General features: G+C 49.3%; 1 protein-coding gene across 9 annotated transcripts in view; it reads right to left on the bottom strand.

The window, feature by feature from the left end:
• The window catches only part of Ank1 (ankyrin 1), a 119,527-nt gene that overhangs the window by 70,912 nt on the left and 28,410 nt on the right, over window positions 1-20,205 (bottom strand). For all 9 annotated transcript variants that reach the window (XR_007974107.1, XM_052162062.1, XM_052162060.1 and 6 more), the window contains exon 2: window positions 18,438-18,539. Coding sequence is in view for 8 of the 9 variants with exons in the window: in XM_052162062.1 (XP_052018022.1) it covers window positions 18,438-18,539 (102 nt within the window). In the remaining variant the exon portion in view is untranslated. The remainder of the gene's footprint in view (window positions 1-18,437; window positions 18,540-20,205) is intronic.

Genomic DNA, 20,205 nt, shown 5'->3' with positions numbered 1-20,205 from the left:
AGAAATACAGTTCTCTTTCTGTATTTTACTTCCTAGCTGCCAGACACCAGCAGCCACAAACTTATCCAAGATGTACCATGTCTTCACAGGTCCCCAAACCATGAAGCCAACTGGCCTTGGGCTAAGATCCTGAGCCGAAATGAACCTATTCACTTTATTAACTTGGCTTCCCCAGGTATTTTGTCACAGTAGCCGAAGGCTGACCACTTGATTGATAGGAATCCCCTTGATTGAAATGACTGGCATGGCTCCAGCCCTGGAGAACTTTCATGCAGTGACCAGGAAAAGTAGAGATGCCACACCAATACACGCTCAAAGTCTGTGGGGACCACCCAGACTTATCAAAATAAGCTTCAAAACTTCTTCCTCTGAGAACCATGTGCCCCACCTTGGCTACATGGTTTCCTCAATTTTTTTTTTTAAATACAGTGCCCAAACAGCCCCCATTTGCTAGCCCACCTTTTCAGGAGCCACCAAAGGGGCCACGCCCAACCATAAGAGCTCTCACCAAGCTGTGAAAAGCTCTAGTCAGTCTGAGGCTGCTACTGTGCCCCTAAAAAGCAGCTGGGCTCAAGATGTATCTCTCAGTCCTTACTTCCTGCGTCCTGCTCTGTGACCTCTGTACTGAAAGGCCCTGAAAGTTTCTGGAAAGATCTGATACCAAAGCCTGCTCCTTAGGGGTGGGTGAGGAAGCCCAGTGGGTAACGACATTTGTCATCACACCCAGCGACCTCAGTTTGAGTCTTATGATGAAGGGAGACAACTGACTCCCTAAAGTTCCTCTTAACCTCCACAAGGCTCATGGAATCCATGTGCCCCTTCCCCCAAATTATATATATATATATAAAGTGCTACTCAGCACCACAAATGATACTGCCAATGTGCTGGCAGAAATTTCAGTTCCATGGCTGAGGAGACTCCATAAAGCAGGCTCCTGCCAGTCAGGATGAGGCCTGACTTGTGCCTGTGATGTGAGGTCTCTGACTCACCTCTCCGGAGAGTCCCTGTACCCTGGGCTCCAGAAATCCCCACTCCTCTCTTGGGCCATGTTCAGCTTCCCACTGAAACACAGCTGTCCACCTGGGGTCAGTATTACCTCTTGTCATGTGACCCCGGGGAAGAGTCTTCTGGGATTACACTAGAGGGGCAGGGGAGACAGGAGGGTTGCAAGGCAGTCTACGTATGTCCTAGTCAGATCATGCCTGCCCAGCCTATAAGCAGACATCAAATACAGCTGGCCAAGTCCTTGTAGGGTTGTGACATTCCTTACCAAGTGTGAATGTGTGTGTGTGTGTGTGTGTGTGTGTACATTGTGATGGTTTGCATATACTTGACCCATGGTGTGGCACTATTACAAGGTGTGACCTTGTTGGAGTAGGTGTGTCACTGTGGGTGTGGGCTTTAAGATCCTTGTCCTAGCTGCCTGGAAGCCAGTCTTCTCTTAATGGCCTTCAGATGAAGATATAGAACTTTTAGCTCCTCCTGTACCATGCCTGCCTGGATGCTGCCATGTTCCCACCTTGATGATAAATGGACTGAACCTCTGAACCTGTAGGCCAACCCCAATTAAATGTTGTCCTTATGAGTTGCCTTGGTTATGGTGTCTGCGCACAGCAGTGAAACCCTAAGACACACACATCCTCACAAGTGGGGCTAATGGGAAGGTCACTTTATCAAGAGTTTCCTGATGCAAACATGAGACTCTGGCCATCACATGTCTTTCTCTTACAGGCTGTGCACAACACTTACTGCAGGGCCCAAAGCTAGCTCTGTGACTTTTTCACCTCACCATGTAAATAAAATTATCAGATCAAAGAATGGCTACAGCCAGTCCTGGTGACAGGAGAGAAGGGATGAGGGCGGGCAACGGTCAGGACAGGAAGTTAGGGGTAACGAACACCAGGCACGCACAAACCCATGGCCTGTATTCAGTGTGTAGAGCATAAGTTAACTGAAGAACCACCTGCCAAGGGAGGCCCTAGCCCTCTCTTCGGCTGATTCTCTTTGTGGGGCAGGTCTGGTGAAGGGCTTGTCCTTTCGAAGACCTTTAGACAGAGATCTTACAACCCTACTCCAAGCTCTGGCGTGGGAGGCTCCTGGGAGCTGGTGGTGGGGTTGTGGTCACGGCTACACTCTGCTTACCACAGGAGATGGTTCTGGAATCCTGCCAGCAGGGATGTGGCTCATGTAGTGCTTGGCCTGCTGGCACTGCCACCCACACAGTCCCCAAAGCCTCAGAGCTGCAGTGTTGATGAGCCTCGGAGGAGACATCTACCACACAATGGTGCTCTGTGAGCTTTCCCTGGCCTTGGCCAGGACCCTGATCCACGGGGATGCTGGATGTCTGACCACCAAAAGCTGGAGACAAGGTGTATTTGAGGCTCTGAAATTCTACCTTTCATTCAAAGCTTAGGAAACCAAGGCTAGAGAGGCCCGGTTAACACAGGAAACCCAGCCTGGTTTTGAGAGCTCTCCTCCCAGGAGCTAGCTCACTTCTTAATTAGATGAATAAAAGCAGAGTTTACTTTTGATTATAGTCTCAACAATCATCTGGCTGTGACTTCTACAACTGGTCTCTATGGTTCTACTTACTGTCCTGATCTTCACGAGTCTCTCTTTTGTCCTCCCTAGTTTTCAAGCCTTTCGGAAGCCCACTCCTGGCTGAAGCAATGGCCTTTCTTCCCAGAGGGTCTGTCTGAATGGGTGTGCATCCCAGAATGCACCCTTCCTCACAGATTCTGTTTCTTCCAACTCTTTCTCCTTTATGACTTTGTCCCTGTGTGTGTATTTGTGTGTGTGTGTGTGTGTGTGTGTGTGTATGTGTGTCACTGTATCTACGTAGGCCTGAGGTAAATGACAGGAATTTTCTTCAATCACTCTTCAATATTATTATTTGAGGGAGAGTCTCTCATTCAGACCCAGAGCTCATAGATGTCACTCCTCTCATAGGCAGCTTGCTGGGGGATATCCCCATCTTGCCTCTGAGACTAAGCCTGGAAGTACTAGCAGGCCACCATGCTGGAAGACCATCTCCGTGGATTCTGACTATCTGAACTCGGGTCCTATTGCTTGTCGACTGCTGAGCCATGTCCCCAGCCCTCATGAGGTCTTTGTAAGTCACTGGTACATCCCTTACTCAGGAGATTCGAATTTAATGCCCTCACTCCAGAGCCCTATTAGGCACAGCCAACCAGTAAGAAACTCTGGACTTAGTACGCAACAAAAGCAGAGGTGCTGATGCCTGCTGCTTTTGCCAAGACTGCTGAGTAGCTACCGAATCCCAGACCTTGCGAGAGGCGACCATGCCTGGCCGTGCATGCGCTGTAGGTGATTAAGAAACAAGCACTTTCCCTTGAAGAACAGCACTGTGGGTGATGCAGGAACAGATACATACAAAACGAGGCCCTAAATGTTCCCGCAGATGTGTGTGAACCAGTAGCGCAGAGGGGAACAGACTACTCTTTAGGAAAGGATTGTCACAGCCAGACAGCCAGTTCATGTAACACTGGGCTGAAAGGTGAACTGGTGATGGCAAACGGAAGATGCCACATGTGATGCTAAGCTCTCAACCCATGGGCGAGCACGTCAGAAGCTACGCTTCCAACCCTTCTCATCCGTGGGTCCTCCTTTTCTGAGGTAGCTGGGTTCGACAGGTGCACAGATGCTCCAAGCCCCAGAGGCAAAGCCCTCTTCAGGAGCCAACCTCGGCAGGTGGATGACTAGCTGCTGGAAGTTGTGGTCCACCTGAGCCCCGATGTCCTGCCTTGGGTCTAAGGAGCCTCCACCTTACTAAATGCGGAACTAGTCTCCACAAGGGGCGAGAGTGTCCTATGGATGAATACTGAATTTAACACTTTGTCTTTAAACGGATTTTTGAAAATGCTCAAGTGAGAGGAGAGAAGAGTACTGATTATGTGAACTATCTGTTCCTAGCTGTGACTACGGACAGGGATAAACTGTAATTTACCACCTCTTCAGAGCCAGGAACCATATGCTTTTGCTTGAGTTAAATCAAATGTAAGGCGGTTGCCAAGAGTTAAGAGGCAGCCTGCTGGATCTCTCTCCATAGCTGACGCTTCTCCTCCAACCTTCGCAGTCTCTTTCTCTTGAAGCCAAATGGCAGACAGGCTGCTGAGAGGATTAGGAATGGGATCAATGACATATTTCTTCTCTCAAGTAACAGGAGTGTCGAAGATAAGCACAAAGGCGTATGAGAGACTCCAGACAAGAGACTTCGGCTAAGTGAGACACAGCAGCTACTTGTGGCCGTTTTCCATGGCGCTGTCCTGAAGAACCCTGGCTTGCTATCCCCTCCCACAGACCCCTTGCACTAAACAGTGGCCCATATGTTAGCCCACCTGACATTCCCTCAGTTTCTCTACTGTGTTCTTTTCCCTGTTTTCTTTTGTATTGACTTGAGTATTTTTCTCCTGATCTATTTTAAGTTCTGAGTCTCCCCAAGCCTTTGTCTGGTCTACTGACAGATTTTTAATCACTGTATTGCTTGAGATTCTTCCTTGGGCTTTCCATCTGTAAGCTGAAATTCTCCATCAATTTGGCGCCTGTCATTCCTGTCTCCGCTGAGTTCTTTCACGTCAATCATCTCCGTCTTTTCTGGGTCTGCCTCTGTCAACTGTTTTGTCTCTTGACCATAGTTTGTGTTCCGCCTAAGTGTATGTTACACTAGTGATTATTAATTGACGGGAGGTATCACACACAAGAGCAGGAGGCCTGGAAACACTTATCTATCATTTATGGCTGAAAACAGATTTGGTTCATCTGTGCAGTGGTTAGTCAGAGTCAGGAGCTGTGGTGGTTTGAATAGGTATGGCTACCATAGACTCATGTGTGAGCCCATGGGGAGTGGCTCTATTAGGAGCGATGCCTTTGTTGGAGTAGGCATGGCCTTGTTAGAGGAAGTGTGTCGCTGTGGGGGTGGGCTCTGAGGCCCATGCTAGAGCTATGCTCAGTGTGAGATGCTCTCCTTCTTCTGCCTGCAGAACAAGATGTAGAACTCTTAGCTTCGTTCCAGTGCCATGTCTGCTCGGATGCTGCCATGCCTTCCGCCATGATGATGAGGAACTCAACCTCTGAAACTGTAAGGCAGCTTGAATTAAATGCTTTCCTTTGTAAGAGTTGCCTCGGTCATAGTGTCTCTTCACAGCAATGGAACCCCGACTAAGACTGGACTTTACCTGGGTTTGAGTCTTATTATATTTGGTCTGTCAGCCTCCACACTCCTCTCAAAGGATGCTGCAGTCATCCTGAGTGTGATGTAGGGGTCAGGATCCCAGAAGGGTTTCAACATTCCTGATCTCCCGGCTTCTAACTCTTCCAGGTACCTGTGGCTCAGGTGGACTCACCTCTCTGCCTTGCTTCTCTCCTAGTGACTCTGTTATTCCCTGGTGACATAGACTGGTAATGGCAGGCAAGTTCCGGTTTCAGTCTTAGAAAGGCTCTGTGTGTCTGAACCTCAAGGGTTGGGTACTTTGTGTTTCATTTCTTGTTCTTTATTTTGCCTTGTCTGCACTGGGCCTTGCATGTCTTCATATCCTCCAGCAGAGGCAGAGATCTGCTGTTATTGGGGTAGGAAACCTGGTCCTAGGACAGTTGCTGGCCTCCCCAGGTCACAGGATATCCAGAGGTGCTGATGCAAAGCAAGATGACCCAAGAAAGCTCCTGCCCCCCCCCCCAGCAGAAGCAGTGTGTTCCTACTCTTCCTGGGAAGGATGGTCACTATGTGCAATCTGGAGTGTGGGAGCAGGTCTGTTTGGTATCAAGAGAGAAGTCTGGGGAACCTGCAAGACTCTTCCTCTTCCACCTTCCACTAATCACACATTGAACACCCAAGGCCTAGGGGTCTTCTCTGAAGTATCCTGTATTTCCCATGAGCACTCAGTCAAGACATGGGGTTAAAGATCTGCCGTAGACCCCTTAACCTCTGTACTGGCTGGTTTTGTGTGTCAACTTCACACAGGCTGGAGTTATCACAAAGAAAGGAGCTTCAGTTGAGGAAATGCCTCCATGAGATCCATCTGTGGGGCATTTTCTCCATTAGTGATCAAGGGGGAGGGCCCCTTGTGGGTGGTACCATCTCTGGGCTGGTATTTTTGGATTCTATAAGAGAGCAGGCTGAGCAAGCCAGGGGAAGCAAGCCAGTAAGAAACGTCCTTCCATGGCCTCTGCATCAGCTCCTGCTTTCTGACCTGCTTGAGTTCCAGTTCTGATTTCTTTTGGTGATCAAACAGCAATGTTTCCACAGTGTAAGCTGAATAAACCCTTTTCTCCCCAACTTGCTTCTTGGTCATGATGTTTGTGCAGGAATAGAAACCCTGACTAAGACAACCTCTAAGAGTTGTCAGGTTTTCTTTTGCAGGCCTCACTACTTCAGCCGGTGCTCTGCATGGAGATGGTGTGTGTGGCCTCTTTTGGGGGCTGCGCCTCGTTGGAATCCAGGTGACTCAGTTGCTGTTCCTCCCTTGGCTCTCACTGAGTTTGAGAAGATTTATAATCTTGGCAATTATCTGTTTTCTTTTCATACTATTAAGGCAGCAGCAATACCATCTGAAGCTTCCATAACCACACACTTCCTGTCTGGAGTTCCCAAGACCCCCGGACTTCATACAGTTTCATGCCACGATGGCCTTAAAGAGGAGATGGTCTCTTTGAAGAGCAAAAATCTCTACACCATGATTCACAGCAGCTTTTTTCTTGTGCCTTTGCCCCCCTTTAGGTAAAAATGTTCACTTTAGATCATTCTTCTGAGAAGCAGTGGCTGGCGGAGGAACAGAGTCTAGTGAGTGGGTGCAGCTGCTCCCAACCTATCTTAAGATATTCTCAAGTCGCATTCCTCCTGCATGACTTAACTCGGAGTATTTTCTTGTACCAACTGTGAGAGATTCCATTGGCAGAAACACGATTCCAGACATTTGTTCTCTGTAAACTGTTCCTCTGTTTAGCTGCTCTGATTGCCCCAATTACACTAACTGATTTCCAAATGTACAAATACAGCCGACATGTCACCGGAAACTTAGCACGTATCCAGTCAGGAGCAGAAGGGAGGTTTCAGACAGTTAGCACCTGGGAGCCGGCGGTTCCACAGCTCATGGGAAGTGGCAGGGATACCTCGGAAGCTGATGCTGATGGTCCCAGAACACACGGCCCTCACACCTCCTGTTCACTCATTTCACCCTGTTGAGGGGCCCAGAGCCTCAGATGGGGTCCTCTGACTAATAGCCCACAGCTCCCACCTCTAAGTTTGTCTTGATTATGGTCACTATTGTTGTGATGAAACACCATGACCAAAAGCAACTTTGGGAGGAAAGGGTTTATTAGTCTTTTTTTTTACTTTATTTTTTTATTCGATATATTCTTTATTTACACTTCAAATAATACCCCCTTTCCTGGATCCCCCCTCCCCAAAAGTCCCATAAGCCCTCTTCCCTTCCTCTGTTCCCCAATCACTCCCTTCCCATTTCCCTGTCCTGGTATTCGCCTATACTGCTGCACTGAGCCTTTCTAGGACTAGGGGCCTCTCCTTCCTTCTTTTTGGGTATCATTTGATATGTGAATTGTTTCTTGGGTATTCCAAGCTTCTGGGCTAATATCCGCTTATCAGCGAGTGCATACCATGTGTGTTCTTTTGTGATTGGGTGGCCTCACTCAGGATGACATTCTCCAGTTCCACCCACTTGCCTAAGAATTTCATGACTTCATTGTTTTTAATAGCTGAAGGATTTATTAGTCTTATAATTACATATCACTGTTCATCATTGAAGGAGGTCAGGGCAAGAACTCAGTGGCACATCCCTCTTTCTAAATGACCCTACCTGCTTTAAGAAGACACAAAACTACCCAAGACACACAATAACAACAAAGAAGAAGAACCGGGCAGCAATCTTACTCCTAGTGTGTTCCAAATGTCTACCCGGAGCTTCTTTAGGTCCCCTGGGTCCTGTTTAGAGCTTCACTCTCCTGCACAGGTCTTGGCTGAGGGACAATAGATGCAGCTGTGGGAATGGGAATAATTTTCACTGTTCAGAGTAGAAACCAAGGACCGACAGGGAAGTGACCAACACAGCCAGAGGGACACCCTTCACTACAACTTGGATTTTTAACATCAGACATCCATCACTGAGGTTCAAACCACTGAATGGAATAGGGTTGAAAACGAGAAGCAGGCAGAGCCTGAGGAGCTGACCCTGTCACCTAAGGCCAAGTGTAGACATAGGAAGACCCTTAGAACAGGAAGTGAGGGCAAGAAGGCGGAGTGGGGATGCAGAAAGAGGAAGGAGGAAGGAGAGACCGACAGAAGTGGAGGGAGGGTACGGAGAGGGACAACTGGACTCTGGTGCAATGTTGGCTTGAACACATATGGCAGTCAGGTGGGTGTCCTCTGACTTGAGCCTTGTACAAACTGGAATGTCTAGAAACAACAGAATATCATGGATGGGTAGGGAGATGAACAGATATGAAGGCAGGGGAAAGCAGTCACAATGCAAGCAGTAGGGAGGCAGGGGTTCTCTGTGTTGTTCTTACAGCACGGTTTCTGTGGATGTAAAACAATTACAGTTTGAAAGAAGGCAGGAGGGAGGGTGGAGGCAAAGGTTTAGAAAGGCCATGGGAGAAGGAGGCAACTCTAATTTCTGGTTAATGGGCTGGAGCTGAGCTAGGTTTTCTGCAAAGCCCTTGAGGAGATTTGGCCACATCCACCTAGTCTATTTGCAGGGCCTGTGAAGAGCGGCCTGGAGCAGGGTTCTGATGCTCTCTGGTAAGTATATAACCTGCCCTGCATGCCATCAAATCATGCCAAGGGAGCAGCCTCAACTTCACGCGGATGCCTGCTGATAAGGACCCGGCCACCTGCCATCTTTTCTACTTTAGAGGGTTTATGCCTCTGCAGAGACCACTTGGTTGTGGGGGGGAAGTCTGTTAAAAATATTCCATCTTACAATTTAATGACTCGGGAGGCAGATGGAGCTGAACAACCGCCAGGGTTGGGAGGGGGTTACCCTTTCCTCCCCTGCAAGCCCGCATCCTCTAGAGACAGGGACAATTGAGGAGTGCGGGCATCCAGGAGGACTGCAGGCATCCAGGAGGACTGTACCAACTTAGAGAGGGAGGCAGAGCGACAGGAACAAGCTGGCTCTAAGCATCTTTCCCTCTGTGCTTTATTACAACCTAAATTCAGTTTTTCTTCCCAGGTAGCTCTTAAGGATCATCGTTTAGTTATACTCAGGAGGAGGGGAGGCACGGTGATCTGCATCGCTGAAAGGGACCGCAGCAACGTCTGAGCTCTGCCTGGAGGCCAGTCGACCTCAGATCACCTTCCCTCTGCTGTGTGGCTGCTCAAAGCGGGTGGTGGCCCCCCATGCTCCAAAATCCCACAGCTCAGCAACAAACCTACTGCTGAGGTTTCAGGGCTCTCGGGAGTGGAGAGGGAGGATGTTCGACTTCAGGTTAATGAGAGGAAGGGCTCTGAAATGGAGCTCAGCGGCTAAGAATATCTCCCATGTACTAGAAAGATTCTATGTCCGAGATCTCGAGTTTTCTTTTTTAAAAATCAAGCGAACCAGACCTCCAGAGGAAAGGCAGCAGGATTAGAGGGAAACGGCTGGGGAGGAGAGAGGCTTGTCTTACTGTTTATCTCCCTATCCCAATGGCACACAACTCGCCTGCCATCCTTGTGTATGAAATAAGCAATCAGCATCCGCAGAAAACACTTCGGGCATGCGTCTTGCTGGCTGGCGCAGGGGAAAACATGACAGTATGCCTACCAAACTGCCGACAGTGGCGTGCGCATTGGTGGGGGAGGGGAGACGTTCAGATGTCGTACATTTCTGCACACAGTTTTGATTTTTAAGCAAAGCATGCATCCATCTCGCTGCTAAATTTTAAAAACTAGAACTAAAATCGAAGACATGCTTATATGCAGTCTATAACCATACCCCCCCACCCCCACACCCATGTCCTAGTTCATACACTGAGCAGGGCTCTGCCTGGTCAGTACATGGATGGAGAAACATGCCTGCAAACAATGTAAAAAGGATGGAGTTCACCACCAAATATTAAGAATTCCGGCCTAAGTCAGACCCATAGTCTATCTCAGTCAGGAAAGTTCAGCATTGGGTCCGTCAGCTCCAGGCTGGAGTTGAGAGATGGTCATTATTCTTAGCGAGCCTACTGGCCTCTTGGTCAAGTCCATACCCCACTGCTAAAAGATGGACAACTCTCTGAAGCATGTTCCCAGGGAACTTAGCAATACTCTCCACAATGGTCTTAGTGAGAATGACCCCCCCCCCATAAGCTCATAAATGTGAATGGTTGGTCCCCAGTTAGTGGAACTGTCAAGAGGTGTGGCTTATTGGAGGAAGTGTGTCATCGGGAATGGGACTTTAAGTTTCAAACACCATGCCAGCCCCGTGCCACTCTCTCCGTCTGCAGCTAGCAGATGAGATGTACGCTCTCAACTATTGCTCCAATGTCACGCCTGCCGTGAGGGTCAAGGGCTGGCCCTCCGAAACTGTTAGCCAGCCCCCAGGTAAATAAATGCCCCTTATATAAGTAAAGTGCCTCAGTTGTGGTGTTCCATCACAGCAATAGAGCAGTAAGAGAATCTCTCTAAAGGCCGCATCACTTACAACTGTATGTATCGTTCTCAATCCTTTGGGCCCCAGAAGCCTGGCTTTTCAGAGGCGGTGTTCTCATTGCAATCAGGTTCTAGCTTGGCTGGGCAAATGGAATGTTTCCTAAAGAAATGAAGGAATACCCATGTACCTTGACACAGGTGCAGTCTCTCTCTCCTCTCTCTCTCTCTCTCTCTCTCTCTCTCTCTCTCTCTCTCTCTCTCTCTCTCTCTCTCATTCTCTTTCTGAAGTTTCTCATGAGTAAGAGGATCATGTCTGGTCTTCATATTGTGAAGTCAACAGCTGTCAGATCACAATGTGGAACTGGTGGATTTGCTTCCCTTCCTGATCTTGGTGGTGCAATATGATGAAGGCATCTCTTACGTTCTAAGAGGCTAGAACTCTTGCTGGACCACACCGCCAGAGTCAGTAATACACCTTGAAGTCACTTAAGACGGCTACCCTACTGTGTGCTCAGACTTGTCATGGATGTCTTGTGTGATCAGCTTTTAAGAGGTAGATAACGCGTAGCAGTGATCACGAGTTATGTGTTCTTCAGGGCATGCGCTGAAGGCAGCAAGCACAGAAATCGATTTCTCGATTTCTATTAGGTAAATCCTAAAATTTGTCATAAAGGTTGAAAGCAGGGCTGGAGAGATGGCTCAGTGGTTAAGAGCACTGACTGCTCTTCCAGAGGTCCTTGGTTCAAATCCTAGCAACCACATGATGGCTCACAACAATGGGATCTGATGCTCTCTTCTGGTGTGTCTGAAGACAGCTACAGTGTACTTATAATAAATAAATACGTAAATAAATAAATACATCTTTTTTTAAAAAGTTGAAAACAACCAGTTGTGAGTAAGGATCAGTGAACTGATGTTTATTGTCTCCGTCATTTGGGATCAGCTGGAGCCAGTGACTTAATTCCTTGTAACCATGTCTGTTAAAGATTTCTGTGAAGAGTCCCCTTTTTTCCCCTTGTGATGTACTCTACTGTTTAATAAAAATGGAACAGACACACACAACTCGTCCACTAGACAGTCACAGAGACACACAGAATGGCACAGACAGTAACTCAAGGGCAAGCAGACCCACAAGCCAGTCTTCAAGCAGGCGTACATTCAGACATAGTCCAGACAGGCAGAGGGAGGACAGCACAGGCAGCATGAAGCAGAGAATTCAAATCTGGACTCGCCCTTGGCCAACGGATTCCAAGGGGAAGTGCTTGTATGATTCTCCTTAATGAGACACTGATGCATTGTGGGTGGCTCTGAGTTATTCCCTGATGTGTATAATCTGAGCACCCGTTGATGACCCTGTGCTCCTGGTGTGTGGTGGTCTGTGTGCTGGTGTGTGTGCTGGTGTGTGTGCTGGTGTGTGCTGGTGTGTGTGCTGGTGTGTGCTGGTGTGTGCTGGTGTGTACTGGTGTGTGCTGGTGTGTGTGCTGGTGTGTGCTGGTGTGTGTGCTGGTGTGTATACTGGTGTGTGCTGGCATGTGTGCTGGTGTGTGTGCTGGTGTGTGCTGGCGAGTGCTGGCATGTATGCTGGTGTGTGTGCTGGTTTGTGCTGGTGTGTATGCTGGTGTGTGTGCTGGTGTGTGCTGGTCTGTGTGCTGGTGTGTGCTGGTGTATGCTGGTGTGTGCTGGGAGCATGCTGTTTTCTAATGCACATACTCTGCACACTGGGTGGCGCTAGCCTGCCCTTTCCTAGCCTCTGGAATGTGGGAGACAGCTTGATTGCCAACACAAGGACACATTTATGAACTGTAACTAGACAATTACATTTCTCATCCCTTCACTAGAAAGACGGGGAAGAAGGGAGAGAGGGAAGGAGGGAGGGAAGGAGGGAGGTAGGAAGGAAGCAGGCCCAGCAGATGGGCCTAAGCAGCCATAACCTCCGCCTTGGTGTTTTGGCTCTGGCACTGCTAGAGAGGGTGCTTTATCTGGAAGGCTCTGCTGCCCTCTGCCTCATCTGTCCTGTACCTGTTTTGGTCACCTTGCAAGCAGAAGTGGGCACTCAAAGTGGCCAGATTGGGGAAGCACTTGAGGAGCCCATGATGAGGAGACCGTAACGTGACATATCCCTCCATGCAACCAAGGACACCCTGCTTTTTAACTGTCCATTGGTCCTCACAATTAGCAAGATGGACATTAAATGGAATGGCTCTTGCTAAACCCAAAACACTATTTCCCTTTTGAAAATAACCCAGGTCTTGACAGATGCTCCGGCAGGCTCCAGAGCCCCGGCCTTGTGCTGCCTTCTCTTTCTCTGAGGGAAGCCACACTCTCTCAGTACCGGATGTGGAACCGCACAGCCTCTCCCCCCACCCACATCACTGCCCAGAGCTGCACCCAGGCAGCGAGGCTTCAGAGTTTGAAGACTTTCTGCATGACTGTGGGGCACAGGCAGAAGCTGGAACCACACGGTTTAATGTTATTCTAGGCTTGTCGGGAGGGACAAAACAACAGGTAACACAAGACAGTAACAGCCCGTCTGCTGGTGTGGAGTCAGCCTCCCAAGCTTGAGGAATGCCCCACCTCATCCTCCTTGCATGTCCCAGGATGCCACTGGGATGCCTGCAGTCCTCTGAAGGTCCTCATTTCTGAGCAATGGAAGATGCAATGCCGGGCTCGCCTGTCACTGGCCTACACAAGGCGTGTCACAACAACCCCGGAAATTAATATGGCAGACATCAAAATCTTTTCTGGCTCCTATATGGCCAGGAGAATGCTTCGTCTGTACCCTCCCAGATGCAGGCAGTCTTCCTGCCCCGGTTCTTTGAGGGCAGGTAGGTAGTGGTTCTCCCCATGTCTAGCACAGTAGCGCGTGACCATCATAAGCGCTCAGCACTGGGTACCACGTTAACCTGACACGTGTAGCGATGAGCATGGCTGTCCCGGCAGCTTGCTCCCCTTCATGTGGCTAGCCGGCTGTGGGAGGGGCCAACCCGTTCATTCTACACGGTCTATTCTTAATTACCATCGTCGTTGTTTTGTTGTTGTTGTTGTTGTTGTCGTTGTTGTCGTCATCTCCACACTATGACATTTGAGTCTACAGAAGATTTCTAGATGACCCGCGGGCTGCATATATGAAGCTGGTTCTGGCAGGAGACTGCTCACCTCCGGGGAACACTCCCCAGTCACACTGCTCCCAGACAAGGCATCTGCCAGGCTCTCTCCCTTCCTTTGTCCAGGCCTCTCAAAAGTTATCTTTGCTTGCCAGGTGCCAATCATCCCATAAGGATGTTGCTTAGCACGCTTTCTTGCCTGTCATGACTTCCCTTTACTGGCATATAACACTCAACCTGTGTCCTCTGCCGGGCACGCACAGTACTTAGCATGGAACCTGGCACACAGTAGCTGCTTAATAAACACGCAGATAATGATGCTACAGCGTGGCTCATATCCTTTTCTCATGGTGCTAGAATGAGCTACTTGTGGGGACCTGTCTCAGGTCACCTTCCCTTCCCGTCTGAGTTCCAGCCTCAAAAGCCCCTGCTGCAGCCTGTCTAACCCCACTGTCATCTGTCCTTAACACTACTCAATTGGTGACCTTACCATGCACACCCATGTGCTTCCAGAATACACGGATAGTACTACCGTCCTAACCCAGAGCCCCAGGGTCACTCCGGAAGTCCCTCCACCCATTCCAGTTCACGATCTAGCCTTTTTGGCTGTTTCTTCTCCTCAGCCATGACTTTGATCCAAGCTACTAACAGCGGTCACATGACCAACCCTCCCACGGTCCACCGCTTTGAGTACAGTAGCCAGGAGCCTTTACATCACAGCTCTGATGGCTGTGTTTGTGCTGAACCCCAGGCTCATCTTCCTTTGCTCTCAGTATAAAGACCGAAATCCTTAACGTGGCTGCATCTGCAAGCAGGAGGGTCAGTGAGCCCGAATGCGCAGTGGTGCAGGTTGAGACGCCTGAGATGTCTCCTCGCCTCTCAAAGCCATCCCCTCAGCCATCAACTTCAGAGTTAAAGTCTGGGGCATCGGGTAGGTGCACATACATAATGCACACATGTACAAACCCTCTCAGACTCTGGAGTGTCCTGTCCAGCTGCGTGATGTCAAGCTCTTGTCACTGGCAAGAAGCAGCTCTATCCAGTTTTACTCAGCTGGGTCCCTGCCTATCTACACTCACCCATGCTGGCTGTCCCCTCCTTAACACAGCTCAGCCCTCAGTTCTCCTGTCTCTTGCTTAGGTTAGAGACCTTAAGGTGTCTCTGACCTCTGACTTCTGACCTCTGACCAACTCTAGATCAGGCTCTGTCTTAGTTAGGGTTTTAGTGCTGTGAGCAGACACCATGACCAAGGCAACTCTTATAAAGGACAACATTTAACTGGGGATGGCTTACAGGTTCAGAGTTTCAGTCCACTATCACTTTGACAGGAAGCATGGCAGCATCTAGGCAGGCATGGTGCAGGAGAAGCGGAGAGTTGTGCATCTTGATCTGACTACTTCCAGGAGAAAACTGACTCTTCTGCACTGGGTGGAGCTTCAAAGGCCACACCCATAGTGACACACTTCCTTCAACAAGGCCACACCTACTCTACCTACTCCAACAAGGCCATACCTCCTAATAGTGCCACTCCCTGGGCCAAGCTTATTCAAACCACCACAGGCTCCTGTGAACTATATTTTACTCAGAATATCCTAGACCAGTGGTTCTCAACCTTCCCATGGCTGCGACCCTTTGCTACAGTTAGTTCCTCACGCAATGGTGTCCCCCAACCATAAAATTATTTTCATTGGCACTTCATAACTGTAACCTTGCTACTGTTATGAGTCATAATGTAAATATCCGTGTTTTCTGATGGTCTTAGGTGACCCCCTGGGGAAAGGCCCATTTGACATGCAAATGGGTTTGTGACCCACGGGGTTGAGAACCTCTGTCCTACATCTTCCCTTCATGGCCTTAGCTATACATGATTATTTGGTTATCAGCTCTTTCTGCCCACAGGGGTAAAGGACCAGGATAGTGCATGTCCCCGCACCCAGGAAGACACAGGATGTGGGGATGGTGTTAAAGACCCATGGATGCTGGAATAAGTGACAAGGTATGGAGACATTGGCACTGTGCACCCCCCGTGTAAGTGTCTTCTGTAAGCAGAAGAATGGCGACAGGAACTTCTAATCTGTCCTGTTTTACTCATCATATAAGCTCATTTCCTTCATGTACAAGGTTGACGTTTGGTCTTTTGCTTTGTATTGTAATGCTAAGTGCCAGGCCCCCAAGACCTAGTTGCCTCAGAGACAAGAGAGTCTGCACGTAGACCCAAGTGACCTTGGCCCCGTTATTTCTGATTGGTAAATAAAGATGCCAACAGCCAATAGCTGGGCAGAAGAGACATAGGCCAGTTTAGGATTCCCAGGCTTTGGGGAGGGGGCAGTGATGCTAGATATTTCCTATCCAGTCACATGGAGGCAGTGAGAGGTCAGTGATTGGAGGGGAGAGAGGAGGAGGAGCTAAGAGAAGGAGGGCGGAGAGAGAGGGAGCCTGGGAGCTGCACGAGGGGCGGAGGAGGAGGTGCTCAGATCAAGATGGCGTCAGATGTGTTTCTGGTGTGCTGAGAGGTTAGAAATATTGGGATAAAACTTTATCATTGTAATTTGGAATTATGTAATTGGGAGTTTCATATACATAAATATATTTGGTTAACTACTCAAGTTTAAGAGTCATGCTTTGCCAAATACTTGGGAGGAGTGAGTACTGGGCAGGAGAGAGAGACCCCCTGGGACTGGGAGTAGAGGCCTGATGGGGCAGTGCTATATTTTAACCATTTCCCACTACGGGGGGAGGGGGGGGACGGGTCAGAGGAGAACCATGAGAAGGAGAAGATAGAAGAGGAAGAGAAAGTCACCATGAGTCATGAAAACAGGGCCCTGAGGGCTGGCCAATTGGAGTTAAGAACAGTGCAGATGAAACATAGTAAGTAATAACTCGGGTTACCCATAGGAGAGTAGATTCTAATAGTATAGAGGGTAGATATGGGCCCAGATCTTGTACTGTCTAAGCTTTATTGTAAATAATAAAAGTTATGTATCCTTTATCTTATCTGGGAACTGAATGATTAAAGGCGGAGTATAGCATACAAGACCTAGAGTAATTATCCTCTTTTGGCAAACACCTGTGACTCCTACCTCCGGAGTACTTTTTTGGAAGGGTATGTTCACATAAGGTGAGACCTGGGTGTCTTACTGTCATCACCAGGCCATGACCAGGAGTCAAAAGCTTGTGTTTAACTGCAAGCAGCCAATCTGTGTCACGGGCAGTGAGCTTTGCTTGGCAGTGGGCTATCTCAGTCCCTGTACCTTTGTGTGGCAGTGGGCTATCTTAGTCCCTGTACCTTTCATTTTCTTGGTGTGGCAGGCAGTGTCTGCTTTGAAATGAATGGGCTGGGGGCTGCCAGGTCTGTAATCTGGAACCTAAGGCAGGACCCCTTCTACCCTGGCATACAGGCCCTGCATCGTCAGGAGCCCAAGAGAGAAGGTATCAACAAAGCACCGAGGATACCCACCTGCCTCTTGCTGTCATCTTCTGGAGCCTACAGCAAGCCAGATAAAGATGGACAGCCAGGGATTGCAGCTGCTACCTCAGGAGATGTAGGATGCTACATCAAGCCGTCCCTTGATGCCTCCAAACCATCCCCTTGCCACAGTCAGACACAGCCTCTCGCACTCAGCTGCTCCCTCACCCCTAATCTCAGCTCAGAGGTTCCTTTCAGAATGGAGGGTTAATCCTTGAAAGGCCTCCTTAGGGCTCTCAAACCACTGGAAGTTTCACAGCAGCTAGGATACAACGATCTTGGGACCCCTGGGGGTTGGGGCTGCCCACTCGGTCCATAGAGAGGCTCTGGGTTGTAGAATGGAGGATGCCCGGTTTTCACTCAGACCCGTCAACCAAGACTTCCTTCTCGGCCCAGGCCTTATCCATGACTCATTGTCCAAAGCAATGCATTCAGCCCTCTAGCCAGCCTCTCATGCATCCCCTCGGGACATCTGGTTCAACCCCCTGAGAGTTCAGGGTCTGTGTGTGCGTGGCTGTGTGTCTTTCTGGGCAGGAGATGAGTATGGGAGATGACAGTACCTTTTCCTTATCCTATCTGGCAACTCAAGCCCAGCTCATACCCTTAACCACCCCACCCCAAGTCCACCGCCATGGGCAGATTCACAACCATACCCTATCTCTATCACCTGTTCTCCTCCCTTGTTTGTAGCTTTGGGTCGAAGCTCGTACAAGACCAACTCAACCCTAAGGGGATCTTGGCCCAGGTGGCCATTTGCATTCTGGGGGTTTATCACTGTTGTCAGGAATGCCAAGCAAACCTCTACCACATTAAATTGTGCTAAAGGGAAGAAGGCAGTCCTAGTAGGACACACACTATGGATTCCACTTGTAGGAGGGTCCCCAGGAGTGGTCAAATCCCTAGATGTTGAAGGCAGAAGGTTGTCCCCTGTACCACTCATGTCCAGGAACCCCAAAGACTGCTGATGTGTAAGGGGATTTATATGGTTGCTCCAGCATTGGTTTAGGACTCCTCCTAAGCTCATTTCAAAGGTCGTTTCTAAGGCAACAGAGGGATACACAGCGACTTCCAAGGGAGAGGCTGCAGTGGCCCAGCCTGAGCCCAGTCCTACTGCAGGAGCAAGGTAGTGCTTCTATCTATAGGACCTGGGCTGGAAGGATATCAACACATATCCTCAGCAGAAGCCCCAGAGACTTGTGGGGCACTGGGAAGAGTGCAGCAGGGCAAGTTCCAAAGCATTCAGGACATCCAAGAGGATGGGCTGACTCCACCCACTGACCTGGTTACAGGTGTTAATGTCCACTCCATTGCGCAGGTGATCCAGAGCCTTGTCCAGGTTTCCTGAGCGTGCCGCCCGCAGAAAGCTGGTAGCAGCATCGGCCTGTGTGGGGGGAAACAACAGGCTGTGAGTGTCCCTGTGCTGCAAGGATCGCATCGTCCTGTGTGCACAGAACAACCCCAGTGGTGATCTCAGCACCTGAAGGTCTGGATGTGCGACTGCTTTATACCTGGGGTTTCCCTCCCTTTGGGTACTTTTATACGAGACTATCCCAGCAAGGACTAAAGAGAGACCCCCTTGGAAAGTGATCGCAATCTGCTTCTAATATCAAACACTCAACACAGCTGTTTTTGGCTTTCTCCAGCTGCAGAGCCCTCCATGTCCTACACCCCTCCCCCACCATCCCCACTGTTAGGTATTGGACTCAAGGCACACTTGCTAAGCATGCACTCTACTAATTGTGCTACAGCCCCAGCACCCCACCCCCACTTTTTCTCTTCTTTTTTAATTCTGAGACAGAGTTTCACTAAGTTTCCCAGCCTGGCCTCAAACTCTGTAGCCCAGGTATATCTTGAACCTCTAATCTTCCTGTCTCAGTCCCCCCAAGTCACACGGACTGCAGGCCTTTACCTTCAGGGCTGGCCTGTTCATGTTCTTGCTGGAGACTAGGATATCATACCGGCTCTGGTGCCAAAGACTCAGCAACACAGGCACGAAAGCCAGTGTGCGCTTTATGTCTTTAGAAATAAGCGTGTGTGGATATCATTCTCCAGCTACAACCCTAAGTGGCAGGTCCCACTGTGGTCTCCATTTTACAAAAGTCACCAAAGAGTCAGGAGCTGAGGAGACTGTAAGGTCACGCTCCAGGTAAGATGTACAGCTGGACCCCAAAGTAGGTAACACGGCTCTGAAATGTTAGGTTCTTTTTTTTATTTGCATATTGGTAATAAGGGCTTGTTTTTAGTTAATGATTTATTACTTCCAGATTAGGTTTGTTTTAAAAAAGATTTATTTATCTTCATTTTTTTGAGTATTTTGTTTAGATATATGTAAGTGGAACATTGAAGTCATGGACAGTTGTAAACTGCCACGTGGGTGACAGAAACCAAACCTGGGTTCTCTGGAAGCGCAATCGGTGCTCTTAACCCCTGGGATCTCTCCAGTTCCTCATCCCAGACTCTCAACCTCCCCGTATTCCTGCTCGAGTCCTGTGGCCCTTATCAAGCAGGTGCCCACCACAGTCCGTTTCCCTTCCTGGCCTGCCATTTGGTCACCTGTCCCATGTACCACAAGCACCGCTTGTACCACTGCTGTCCAAAGCACTGGTTTGCATTAAAGGTAATGTCAGCCAGAGAGTGAGAGTCAGGACAGCGAGGGACAGGGCTCACGCAGACAGGATTGTGGGCACAGAGGACTGGAGGGTGGAAAAGGCTCCTCGTGGTTGTCCTGGGTCCTGACTGAAAGCTGAACAGGGAGAAGCCTTTCTCGTACCCTCATAGTGCTTCTGAGGATTAGCAGGCGATGCGGAGGATAGGAGCAGCACATGGCACACAGAGCTCGCGAGAGTGTGCTTCACACAGGAGGGCGGCCATGCAGTCCTGGCCTGTGCAGCGCCTCCAAAAGAACCAATGTCCTGGTCCCCTCAGTCCGCGCCCTCTCCTCCTTCGCAAAGAGTCTGTGCAGAAGTCAAAAACTTGTTGTTCCTCAGATGAGATCAGCCTAGATTCCCCTCAATCCAGAACTCAGTGTCCTTAGGAAAGACAGAAGA

The sequence above is a fragment of the Apodemus sylvaticus genome, chromosome 18, assembly GCF_947179515.1.
Source record: "Apodemus sylvaticus chromosome 18, mApoSyl1.1, whole genome shotgun sequence".
In the NCBI taxonomy this organism is placed as follows: Eukaryota; Metazoa; Chordata; class Mammalia; order Rodentia; family Muridae; genus Apodemus; species Apodemus sylvaticus.
Note: the sequence above shows the minus strand (reverse complement) of the source record. Positions and strands in the feature narration are given on the sequence as shown.